The sequence below is a fragment of the Jaculus jaculus genome, chromosome 3, assembly GCF_020740685.1.
Source record: "Jaculus jaculus isolate mJacJac1 chromosome 3, mJacJac1.mat.Y.cur, whole genome shotgun sequence".
In the NCBI taxonomy this organism is placed as follows: domain Eukaryota; kingdom Metazoa; phylum Chordata; class Mammalia; order Rodentia; family Dipodidae; genus Jaculus; species Jaculus jaculus.
The window spans coordinates 82,828,678-82,841,451 of record NC_059104.1 but is presented as its reverse complement, the minus strand read 5'-3'; the positions used below and the strand labels follow the sequence as shown (position 1 = coordinate 82,841,451).

Genomic DNA, 12,774 nt, shown 5'->3' with positions numbered 1-12,774 from the left:
AAGTAAATCTACCTATACAGTGGAAAATGAATCAGAAACACTTAGATAGAACATTCTTGTTATTTTTTGTTTATTTGTTTTGTTTTTTGAGGTAGGTTTCATTCTAACCCAGGCTGACTGGGAATTCCCTGTGTAGTCTCAGGGCGGCCTCAAACTCACAACAATCTACCTCCCTCTGCCTCCCAAATGCTGTAATTAAAGGTGTGTGCCACCATGCCTGGCTTCCTGTTACTTTTTCCTTAGCACCAATGTAGTTTGATATTTTTCTTCATTCTTCTCTTTTGTTATTGATGAGAAAGGAGTAGGTAGATTGCTGCAGACTTCTGTGCCCAGTGATATCAACATGGATCCTGTGCACTCATCCATGAACAGAATGAGTTCAACAATTACCTTCAGAGAGATCACAAGATAATGCGGAAACAGATATCAACAAGTTAGTTCTACAAATAAGGATAACCTCACAAGTGTGAAAACATAAAGAAGGGGTTTCTTAGAGTCTAGTAGGAAGTCACAAAGGAATCCCTTAGTAATGCCTTCCAAAAGAGAGACAGAGAGCAAGAGAGCTTGTGGTTGGGGCATGGTGGCATAGGTCTGTAATCTCAGTTACTTAAAAGGGTGAGGCAGAAGGCTGTCAAGTATAAGGCCAGCATGGGCTACAGAATGAGTTCAAGGCCTCTCCGGCACCTTAGTGAGACTCTATATCAAAATTAAAAGAAAAAGCATGGGGATGTACTTGCCTATTACTAGGTCCATCCCCAGCATGAACATAGCCAATAGTAGGTAACAAATAGGAGGGTGAGACAGACCAAGGATGACCAGTCATTTGACAATTTGCTTGGTTCTAACTTCCTCTAATATGGCTGAAGTCCTCCATTTCAAATCTTCTTCTTCTTCTTCTTAAAGACAGCCTGTCTTCTAAACGTGACACATAGAGCTAGGGCTAAGTGCTTGCTACCATGACATGAGGACCTGAGTTCAAATTTATAGGTGGGTTCTGTTGAATGCTTGTATGTAATCCCTGGGAATGGGGACAATGGAAGGCTTGAGACAGAAATAGGATTTCTGGGGCTTGCAGGCTACCTAGTCTAGCCCAATCAGTGAACTCTATGTTCAATGAAAGATACTGTCACAAAAGATAAAGTGAAAACAACCTGATGCAGACTTCTGGCCTCCACACACACAAACACACGCACACAAGGGCACACATAAACATGTACAACACACATAAACACACACAGGCAAAATGAAAGTGTGACATAAGTGGAAACAGTAACTTTATATGATACATATGATACCATTTGAAATAGCATATTTATCCCTTTAGAAGGGACAGCATCTCCCCAAGAATCCCAAGAGTAGAATACCAGGGGCACTGGCTCTGTCCTTTGCTCTCTCACCTCCTCTTCTCCTCAGCAGGGCCTTGTTTTCCTAAGCCATGGTCAGGAATGTGCAGGGAGGGGCAGCCTGGTCGCCAGCAAGGAGCCCCCACAGCAGCCTCAGCCAGCCCCAGTCATGGTCCCCAAGCTGGCCTTTCACCTCCAAGCTCTCTGGGCTGCTCTTATTAAGTCGCAAAATGTTTCAATATGTGGAACTCTGGGGGAGGGGCAGGAGAGGGAAAATCGGGACATTGTTGAGAAGGAAATAATGAATAACCCTGCCGAATGTACCCCCCACGTGGGCAGATCTGGGTGATAAGTGTGCCGGCCCCAACCCCTTGAAACTGAGTCCTGGCAATTGCCTTTTGGTCAGAAATTTCCAGAGCCAGTTAGGGAAGGAAGAAGGGATGGGGGGGGGGTTGAGGGAGGAGCAGATACTCAAGCAATTTTGTAAAAGGGACTATAGCCAATGCAGTCAGGATTCTGGGTACTCTAAAACAGAGGGTGATTAAGCACAGAGTGGCAGGATGTGAAGTTATGGCATTGTTTTCCCCAGGTGTCACACTCCCACCTCTGCCCTCCTGTCACCCCTGCCCACCTCCCAAATTAAAATCCTTCCAGGACCCTCTAGTCTGGTCCCTCACAGTGATCCAACAGGCCTGATGGACAAGTCCCCATGGAGAGGAGAGTGCTAGGGTGTGACAGCTGGCTGCCCAACAGAGAACACACAGGTAACTGGGCAGCAGTACCAGGCTGTTGAAGGGAGCAGGGGCAAAGGGTTAGTCAAAGGCAGCGTGTGCCCATGGCCTTGAAATCTGAGCCCTGCTCAAGATCAGTCACCAAGGGTAAGTGAAGAAATGAGCAACATTTTAAATCCATTCTTGATATTTGTTTACTTAACACAAATATGAGGACCCCAAAGCTACTTCTTAGCAAGAGTCTTTTGGAATGCTTCAGTTTTAAAATTAAAACTAACTTTAATAGAGGCACCTCTATGACAGCTGTACTTCACCTGGCTTTAAAAAAAACTGACCAGAATGTGTATTCCTGAGAATATCCAAAAGGGGGGAAGAGTAACCTGTAAGTGAAAAATCAAGAACTTGCAAAGTGAAGTAATGAGGGCTTTTCTAATATCAAGTCCAGAGCGTGATTATTTGCATAGCAATAATTTGAAACTTTCCCAGAATAAGTGCTCAGCTTAAATTCAGATGTCCTGTCTCCTCTTGTCTTCACACAGCTTTGTGGTTTTCAGTATTCCTTGAGGTTTCTTGGTTATATAGGGAAGTCTGTGGAAAAGCAGATGAGGGCACATGGGTGACTGTCCTCTTAGAACAATTCATCAGACAGCAGTTGAGGTATTGATAAGAAAACGGAAATCAAATTACCAGAGGGGAAAAGCAAGAGGAAGAGGGAGTGGGACCCACAGAGCCGGAGGAGGCGGCAGAGGAGAGCTGGCGGTCGCCTCGCACACACTCCAGGGGCTCCCGGGCGCTCAGGATGCGCAGGGGCTGAGGCCGCCAGTCTGTCCGCGCAGCAAAGTAAAGCTAAACTGTAAGCAGGCTTAATTCTTCACTGCCAAGGTCCCAAGAGGTGGGACACCGTACCACAGCAACAGCTGGGGCATCCTGGAGCTGCCTGAGTTCCGATCCCCGGGGGCTTGGCTGGGAAGGCGGTTTAGGTGAGTGTCCTTTAGCTTCTGCGTTGCAGGCTGTGCAGGGTCCGCCGCCCCCTCGGGGCTCCGCTGCAGGCCCTGACGGTGCGTGGAAGACGCGAGGACTGACAGAACCTCTTCTTGCGCTACTTCATTTTCCTCTCTCTGTCTTTGGATTCTCTCTTTTCTCACAAATAGCATCCCGGCTTTCAGAGAGAGAGAAATAGCTAGCTCCCGGATTGAGAGCAGCGGAGGAAATTTATGAACCCGGGAAGCATACTTTGTCCTCAAATTCGTATGTATGCATGAGGGGTGGTGTGTGTGTGTGTGTGTGTGTGTGTGTGTGTGTGTGTGTGTGTGTGTGTTTGGTTTCAGGAGGCAAAAAAGCTGGAATTTGTTAGTGGGGAGAAAAGTGCTTTATGAGAAACACATTGGCTGCTGGAGAAGCGGTTTTGCTGCCACGTTAAAGACAACCGGTTTAAGAGAAGGAAGGAAAGGGAAAGAGAGCCGCCAGACTTGGCCATAGCAGAGGAAGTAACCGATCACAGAGGCACCTGACAGCCTAAACTAAAGTGGCCCAGATCTTCCCCACTAAGAAACCATCTCCTTTGCCACTGGAAATGAATACTGTCCACAAACCTGTTTTCTTTCAAGAGCGAGGGGAGGAAAGGGTGTGATGGCTCACACCTTTAATCCCTGTGTTTGGAAGGCTGATGTAGGAGAATCACTGTGACTTCCAGCTCAGCCTGGCTAGAGTGAGAGCCTTACTCAAAAATGAAAACAAGAACAAACAAACTGAAGCAGGAGGGGTTGGTTCCTGGGAAAGGGGCCTTCACCGACCTCAGACCCTTGAATTAACCTTCCTGGTTAAAATAGCCCTCCATAATATGGAAAGATGCAGCTGGCCTGGAGTAGTGGTGGCTTGTGGGTGGTGGCAGAGGCAAAGGGAAGGTCTCTGCCCTGACTGAGGGAGGTGGTGATCCACTGTCCTGTCCTGGCACTTCTCTCTCCTCTGGTCTGGACGTGCTCCTCATAGTCACAGGGATAAAACTAGCCAGAGGGTAAGAGGGTTGTAGGGAAGATACCTAAAGGTGTGACCTGGTTCTGTCACCAGCCCTCATTGTGAAACCTCATGGGCAGAGCCACAAGATGGCCAACAGTGCAAATCTGACTCTCCAACTCAGGCAGTCTTCCCCACTTGCATCACCTCGTCCTCACCCTTCCTCCACTTTGAGTGACTGAGTTTCTCCCTCCTAGGTTGGTTCTTGAGCCTTCAGGATCCTTTCTCACTGACACAGGATGTTTCAGACAGTCCCTGACACATCATCTTATGTCAAGGTAAGACAAGATAGCATCTCTCAACAGGTATTGACCCTCCGTCTCTGGCCAGGCCTTGCTTCTGTTCCTCCTTTCCCCTGGAAAAGGCTGGATGGAAGGAAGGAAGACCTCTGAGTATCCTAGAATCAGGAATACACTCTTCCCAGACTGAGAGTGGGTGACCCTAGTAAAGGCTGTGAAGGAAGACTGACCCAGCTTCCAAGGCACAGCACACTCTGCGCATTTGGCATAGAGTGGTTGCCCTGTCTCAAGAGTATGTGCATGTAAGTGAATGTATATGATGTATGTGTGTGTGCACACTTGTGTGCCTGTACGTGCAGGTATGGTATATGTGGCTGGGTGCAAATGTGTGGGCACTGTATGTTTCTCCAATGGGTTGGACACCGGCTTAGCCCTCAAGCCCTCCTTTCTCAGCCCCTCCTGTCTTTCCATTGTGCAGATTGCTAGCTATATTTGACAGCATGTTGAAGGGGTTGTTTTTCCCTTTCCACAACAGTTCCTAAGAATGTAAACAAACTGGGGCTAGGACATCTGGGTTACACGTTTTGTGAAAATTCTCTGGTGGGGTGGGGCCAAATGTATCAGGGGCTCTGGGTAGATCCCCAGAAAAGACACCTCACTAGGGCTGATACAAGGCAAAATGATTCATTCCTGGGTGGCACAAGAGTCAGTTTTAGGGTCAGGTTGCATCTGCATCCTGAAACTCCGCCCCTAAAGGAGGCACTCAACTGAGAACCCTTCCTTCAGTTTCCCAAAAGAGAAGGCAGGGCATGGGGCCGTCTGCCCACAGTTCAATGAAGCCCGCTTCTCTAAAGAGTGCTACACATAAGGCCAACACCTCCCCTCATAAATTTCTGGACAGTGGGAGCATCCTCTCTGGCAACCTGCAGTCAGAAGCAGAGTCTGGTCTTAAGGGAGGCCCAGTCCTGGAGTCTTAGCCCAGGAAGGGTGATTACAATGATGTCTGAGAAAGAATGAATAGTAAAGCCATGTGTTGATAACCAGCCATTCCAGGGATAGATGGTTGGCTGTCAGGAGGTGCTTTGGACCATACTGTAAGATCAAACTAAAGAAGGTACCCATCAGTGACCTCCAGTTTTCTTGAGATGTAGCCTCTTCTATCCCCACCATGCAACACAGGAGCCAATCCCTAGGTCACACTCCAGCTTTGGAGTGATTGTAAATGGGCCAGAATGGCTGAAGCCTCTTTCCCACTCACACACCAGGACTTAGAATTTCAGTGTGATGACCCTCAAAGGGCAAGTGGAAGCCCAGAGGCTTGACCCAGGCTAAAGGTCAGGAAGAAAGCAAGCTGTACTAGGACAGGAGCAAACCTGCCTTGGGTGGGGAAGGTGGCTATCTTAGAGCTGTGGGCTGCCATAGGAGCTGCTCAACACAGGAACTCTTTTTGAGGGGAAAAATGGATTTTTCAGCAGCCACAAAGTTTGTATTGTTGCACAAAGGGGTGCATTGATGGTGGCAAGAGGTCTGTGGGGCAGAGACAATCTTAGGTCTGTTCAGCAGGCTCCCTTTGCCTGCCATTCGCCAGAGGGGTACAAACTGCCAAGCCCCTGCAGTTCCCAGTCAGGCACCAAGTTGGGATTGTTGACAAACACCACACCATAGACTCAGGTGCTTGTGCCCCAGGAGCCTGGAACTGAGCCTGGTCCTAAGGGATTAGAATGTTCTCTGCACCCAGTCTCTCTCGATGCAATTTGAGTTCTAAGCATACACAGAGTGCTCAAGTAGTTTCCCATAGGGGAGAGCTTTAGACCTGGATAGGGCTAAGAGCCAGGGGAAAGGAGAGAGGAATGAAGGTGGTTCTTCCAGAACCTGGTGTATATAACTGTGGTGATATTGACAGCTACCTTTCAGAAAGCCCCTGCCCTTGCCAGGCCCTGTTCTGAGCCCAGGAGCTGTATTTCTGCTACATTGTTAATAAGGATCCTATAAGGTAGTCTTTCTTTTCTTTCTTTTTTTCTTTTTTTTGTAATTGAAAAGCTGAAGTACTGGGAGATTAATGTGATAGAGCATGTGAGAGGGAAAGTCAAGATGCAGATAATAGGGACAGCTCGTGATGACCACCAACACTCACCAACAGCTCTTTGAAATGAGTACTATTCTAAAACTCTTACACAGATAGGGACACTGAAGCTCAGAGAAGTTGAGAAACTTGCTCAAGGCCACAGAGCTATTAGGTGCAAAGTGACTTAAACCAAGGGAGCCAGAACGATAAAGTACAGCATTCAGGTTATGGAAGTGGATGGTGGAAGGACCAGGAGACCCACTGGAAAAACCCTTCCCAAGAGCAATGCCTATAGAAGTTTCTTCCTGGGCTGGGAGCACATCCCAGAAAGTTATTTCTAAATCCATGTAGAGTCCTTCTTTTTCCTTTACCATTCTCCTTGATTCTGCTCTCCCATTTACCATGCAGATTTCAGATATGTCCCTTGCTGCTTGCTGGGGAAGAAGCCACTCCGCACCCCACCTCCAGATCAAGGAAGGATGCTAGGTCCAGACCCCAATCACAGCCCATAAGTGCCCAGCACACTGCAGGCACTGATGGTCCTTACTTGAAGATTGTTTGAGACTACGGAGAGGGAGAGGAGGGGTTGGCTGAGAATACCAAGGCTGAATCCCCTCCCGACCTCCAATCTCGGCGCCGCCACTGGGTGAGGGTCGCGACACCTGGCTGGTCTCCACCTCTTGTTAGCCTGAGCTCCCTGGTCAACCTCGGACTCCCTCGGGGTTTCTTTGTCGACGCCGCGTGGTCTGGGGGTCCTGGCCTCGGATCGCTGGGACGCAGCGCTCACAGACCCTCCTGGGCAGTCTCTCCCCTCACCCCCTCTCCTCTGCAGCCACCGCGGCCTCCCACGTAGCGTTTGGAACCCGCTTGGCGCTAAGGCAAAAAAACGATCGTGGGGAGCGGGCAAGGCCAGCAGAGGCTTTAAATCTTCCTTCAATCTGTGAGTGGATGAAGTCTGAGAAACAAATTCAAAGCAGGCGCGCCTGCAGAGCCTTCCTGCAGCATATTCCCCGGCATTCAAGCGCATCCAGGGGCGGCTCGGGCTGCCTTGTTTGGCTAAGGTCAGACGAGACTCGAGTTCTCCAATAAAAATAAATCTCAAATTAATTATGGCCTCGAGCGAGAGGCCAGACACTTGAAGCTGCAGTTGTGCAGTCTGGAGTTCTGGCGCTTGCCCATCCACTCCTCCCCCTCCTCTCTCTCCTGCCCCACCCCCAAAGGGCCAGCTCGGTACCAGTACAGCTGGACCAGCCTGTGAGGGAGGAGAGAGAGGAGGCAGGGGAAAGAGGCTTTGCCAGGCCTGGCATCTTTAGAAGTGTCAAGTGACCGACTGAGCTTTCCCTGGTCCAGAGGCACCCAATCTGGGATTAAGCCCCTTTGGCGGGTCCTCCCATCCAGATTCAGGCTGGAACCAGAGAAGCCCCAGGAAGCCCGCCTCTGGAAAGTTTTGACCGGGTCAAAGGGTCTGACACTGAGCCTAGCCTAGACGTGTTTTGCCCGCCATAACCCTCCTGGGGGAAAGAAGACTTCCTCATCTTTGTGAATGTTGTCAAGGGCAGATGGTGCTGAGCAAGTCGGCTCATCAACATTTCAATGAAAATGCATCAGATACCAATCTTAATGTTCGCCCACGTGTGCATTCCTATATACCTCAGAAAGCGGTTTGGTTGTTGGAGTACATTTTTTTTTCCCATTTGGTAGATTTGTTTATTTGTTTGTTTGTTTGGCCTGGTTTCTTTGGCTGTGAACTTCCCTTAACTTAAAAGCCATTTGGCTGGCAGAATGGGCGCTGACAGTACCCATACCAAACCCTGGTCCCCAGCCCTGCCCAGTCTGGGAAATGGTGAAGCTGGTCCCTGACGAGCCAAGAAAGAGAGGGAGCCAATGTGTGGGTAGGGGCTGCCATTCCTAAGCTAGGCTGGTAGAGAGAGGAGAGGGGGGAAGAAGGAAGGGGAAGAGAGCAGGAGAGAGAAGCCAGTGAGGAGACAGAGAGAGGGGAGGAGAACTAGGGAGGGAGACCCCCTCCCAACACAAGACAGTTTTCATTTGTAGCAGGCCTCACCGCAGGCTCTCTATCAATTTGTCTCAATGCAAACATTCAAAATATTCTCTTTGGCTGCTCGTGAAAACAATGTGAGCTGCCAGGATCAAACCATCTTTCCAGATGTCTGGTGGTAACCACATTAAACAGGGCAGACTTGTTTACTGTTGTGTTTGGTTAGGGCTGCCCCCCCCCCTTCGGGATTTAAAAAAGAACCAGCAGCAATAGAGTAGAACACCAAACCCAAAGTTATGTAAGTGGGCAAAACGGCCGGCCAGAGGCATCAGCGCACCCACAGGTCATTCCCTGGGAGATCTGCTCAGAATTGGGGAGTCTTGGTCTGAGTGGAGACCCCCTCCCCCGTGAATGGACAGTAGCTCCTGATGGAGGCGCTGGTCATAAATAGCAAAAGACTGTGGCACTGGTGCCAATCCATGAGTCACAGCAGGGCAATGATGTCTTATGTGTGTGTGCACAGGGTGGTGCCTATGCCAGCCACCCCCCCATCTCCAAAATTAAGAAATTGCCATAGTCTTGGTTTTGCAGGCAGAAACAGAAAGTGCTATTCAGTTCCCCGGTTCAGGCTTGAAGAAAAGCTTTCATTTTGATCTGGTTTCATGTAGAACCCTTCCAGTGGGAGCCAGAGTTGGACTCGGTGGAGATGGGGTGTGTACTTGGGCTGTTCTAGTGACTACTGGTCACTGCACTGAAGAGGAATGTCATTTGACAGGCCAACAGAAGTTGGAGGGTGGAGGGCGCCATGTGTGGGGTGGCTAGTAACAGTCTCTGTGACAGCGCAGCTCTGGAAAGGGGGTCTCTTCATGGCCAAGTTGAGTCTTTTCTGGCTGAAAGAGAAGCAGTGTTGCTGGGGTGCACCCTCCTGAACGTCCTGTTGTCGTTTGAAGGTCGGTAGAGTCTGGGTTGAAAAGGAAACAATTTGGGGTTTGAAAGGATGTAATTCATTCTTCCTTTCCCTTTAACCTCTTTCCTCTCTGGAAAGCATGTGGAAATGCTGAAGGGAAGAGCGAAAGGGTGCAGCCCGGCTGCGGACAGGAAAGGGTTAAACCTGATTTCTTTTAATTGAACTCCAGAACTGGTGGCCTCAGGCAAGGGAGGGGGGGGGACTGACCCCGCTAGCGGTAACCAGATGTGGCGGTCCCAGGGGAGCCCCGGAGCAGACCCCTGGATTGAGAAGCAGACAGGAGGGGGGGAGTCGGCCCGGCCCCCATCCCAACCCCCACAAGCCCACAGAGTCTCTGTTGCTGGCAAGCTGCACCGCCACTCCAGGTCTGGTCATGTTCAGACCCGTGTCTGTATTCGAACCCAAAATTGGAACTGAATTGATGAGACTAATTTACAGAGAGGGAGGGAGGGGTTGGGAGGGAGGCGAGCGAGCTCTTGAGCTCAATTGCTCCTGAATAAAGAATTAATAAGTCGTCTTTTTCGTCGCTGTGGACACCTTTTTGAATTTTTGTCCTTTCCAATTTATTCGGATCTGCTCCAACTTTTTCCCCTTCTTCCACGGGAGGACTCTTAAATAAAAGTGAGAAAGTCCCAAGCGTGTTTGGAGAGCGTGAACAAGGTAACCTGTTTTGGAGTTGCGGGGGTGGGAGGCAAGCCGAGAGCGCCGCGCGGGGACCCCAGAGACTTCCCCAACTAAGATCCACGGCCCAGCAGGGGGCCAGCGCCCGGCGGGCGAAGCGGGTCTGGATGCTTGCTGGGTGAGCGCTACTGACAGTCGGGAGCGCAGACCCTAGGGTCTCACTCGGTAAAAGTGAAGCTCTGTGCTGCGACCCGGGAACCCACTGAACATTGTGTCGCAGTGTCATATCCTTGGGGGCCAGGGTGGAATTGGAATGACCATTCGCTTTGGAGCTAAGGCTAGGGCCGTCAGGTTCGGATAAGCGCCAAGAGTTTTTAACCCTAGAAGATTGGAAGAGGTAGCCTAAGGTGCCACGGGTCGCAGCGTTTCCAGGGTGCCCAGAACGAGAAACTAAGGGGCGCCAACGCGAGGGCGCCCCTCGCCTAACAATGCGCCAGAGGTCCCGCTCCAGACGGCACAGGTCTGTCTAAGCCAAAATCCGCGTGGAGCCTGTGGGCAGCTCAGCCCATCTCCGCAGCAAGGGCCCGAGTGGGAAAATGATTCTCGGATGCATTTGTTTTTTCGGATGCATTTTTAATAGTAGCTTTGCAGTGGTCTGCGTCCTCGGCAGTCAGCGCCAGGTTATCCCCAGTCCTAGCAACCCCTCCTGCGATCCTCCCATCCCCTCAAAGTTTGACTCCGGCTGGAAAAAGCATTAATGAACATATCTGTGGGAAGAAACGGAAAGTGAATGAGTCAGGAGGGCCACCTTCGGCCAGCGGCCCCGGGAAAAAGGAAAGAGGCCAAAGGCTTTTGGCTTTGGATTTGGGGGGAAGGTGATAGGGGGAGCGTTGCAGACTGCGGGAATCAGGGTGAGGACGCTGGGCGTGGACCCCGTCATTGTTCCCAACAAGCTCTTATCTCCCAGGAGCAAGTATCCTGTGAGCGCAGCTCATGAATGCATCTGGGCACCTCCGCTTATATTTATATAGCGTGTGATGCGAAAAGCAGGACTAGGAGAGGAAGAGGGGGTGTGGGGGAGGGAAGACAAGAGAGCCTAGGAGAGAGAAGAGTGAGGAGCGCGCGAGACGAGAGAGAGAGAGAGAGAGAGAGAGAGAGAGAGAGAGAGAGAGAGAGAGAGAGAGATAGGACTTCCTCCCCGATCGCAAAGTGAAGTCACTTCCCAAAATTAGCTGAAAAAAGTTTCATCCGGTTAACTGTCTCTTTTTCGATCCGCTACAACAACAAACGTGCATCGGGGAGCGCGGGCAGGGCGCTCGCAGGGGGCACTCGGGGAGGGCCCAGGGCTCCCGGGAGGCCGCGCCGGGCTCATCTGAAGGGGTTGCGAAGTCAGGCTGTAACCGGGTCAATGTGTGGAATATTGGGGGGCTCGCCCGCAGACTTGGCCAAATGGACGGGACTATTAAGGTAAGCTGCTGGGCAGTGGACGCGGGCGGTGGGGCCGGGCCGTGCGGGCGTGAGGGCGGGCAGGGCGCGGGCGGCGGGGTCCCGGAAGACGTGGCCGCCCGATCTCCCTTCCTTCCGCGCCCCGGCTTCGCGCAGCCTCCTCCGGCTGTCTCTCGGGTGGCGAGTCCTCCTTTCCGGGGAGGCCAGGCAGCCTCCCCGCCGAGGGCTCTTTCCCGGGGGCCCTCTCGCCAGTGCGCCGGGGCCAGGGAAACCTGGGGACTGCGGGCGCCGAGCAGAGTCAAGGGCAGAAGGCCACGGAGTCTGCGCCTCCCACCCGGCACCCCGGGCGCCCGGCCCGGGCGCAGGGCACTGGTCTGGCGGCCGCCCGCCCTCCGCTGGCGCCTGAGGCCGAAAGCTGCTGAGGCAGGGGCAGCATCCGCCGCCGGCTGGGGTTCCTGCCCCGTGGGGCCCGGGACGAGTGAGGGGATTAGCTGCGGGTGGGTAGCGGTGCCAGGGAGTGTGTCTGCCCTTTCCAGATGGAAGCCCCTGTTTACATGCCAGAGGCGATGGCTCCGGAGCTAACGGGCCTGAGTGGCTGCTTCCACCGCTGGGCATCTCCTTTCCCGACCCCAGTCCGGGCCGCCCTCCCGCAGCACCCTAGCTCCTGCGCGCTCTGGCCTGGGCCAGGCATAGCAATGGGCCCCAGGAGCTGTCTCTCCGCGAGGGTCCCGGGAACTTCCGAGCCATTCCCATGCTGTGGTGTGTTCTGAGCTATGGCTGGGGCTGGTCTTGCCAATCCCACCCCAGGCCACACTGCCCCACTGAAGGTTAGGTTGCAGTGCAGTCCAGGGGCCAGTCAGGTTCCGGCGGCATGCTTTGGAAGGGCTGACTATCTGGGACCTCTGAGAGGGGGAAGTGGAGACAAGAGAAGAGGAGAGGGGCACCCCCAACGTGATTGGCCTTAGAGGACCTAGAAGAATGAATGGGACCAGACATTAGATTGGAGACTGCCTTACACCAAGCAGGATTTGGTCTGGAAAAACTATCAGGCTGGTGAGGTGGGGACTGGCAAAGCAAACGTTCCCCATAACCCGAAGAAATCTACTCCCTGCACAAGGTTGAGTGAGAGGAGGCTATGATGCTGGATTTAAAGAATTCAAGAGATTTTTATCATCTGGGTGGGGTCATCCCCCCTGAAAGCATGAAATATGCTGACTTAGGAAAAAAGCACCAACTGAAGGAACTTGATAATGCAGAGATGAGATAACTGATTGCAGTGGGTTAAAAGGAGTCTTTAAGAGTCACGGGTTCCTCAAACTTGACATGAGTGGGCGAGAGAAGACGACTGTAGAG

At 51.8% G+C, this 12,774-nt stretch overlaps 1 protein-coding gene across 4 annotated transcripts in view; it reads left to right on the top strand.

The window, feature by feature from the left end:
• The first annotated feature begins 2,852 nt into the window (after positions 1-2,852).
• Fli1 (Fli-1 proto-oncogene, ETS transcription factor) overlaps positions 2,853-12,774 on the top strand; it is a 132,497-nt gene continuing 122,575 nt past the window's right edge. The window contains exons 1-2 of one of the 4 annotated variants that reach the window (XM_045145385.1): positions 2,853-3,054; positions 4,285-4,365. In XM_045145385.1, the coding sequence (XP_045001320.1) occupies positions 4,327-4,365 (39 nt within the window). In that variant the 5' untranslated portion in view covers positions 2,853-3,054; positions 4,285-4,326. Of the gene's footprint in view, positions 3,055-4,284; positions 4,366-9,184; positions 9,338-9,865; positions 10,015-11,108; positions 11,443-12,774 lie in introns of those variants that run through there. The other 3 variants (XM_045145387.1, XM_045145386.1, XM_004665478.2) reach the window with 3 other exon arrangements.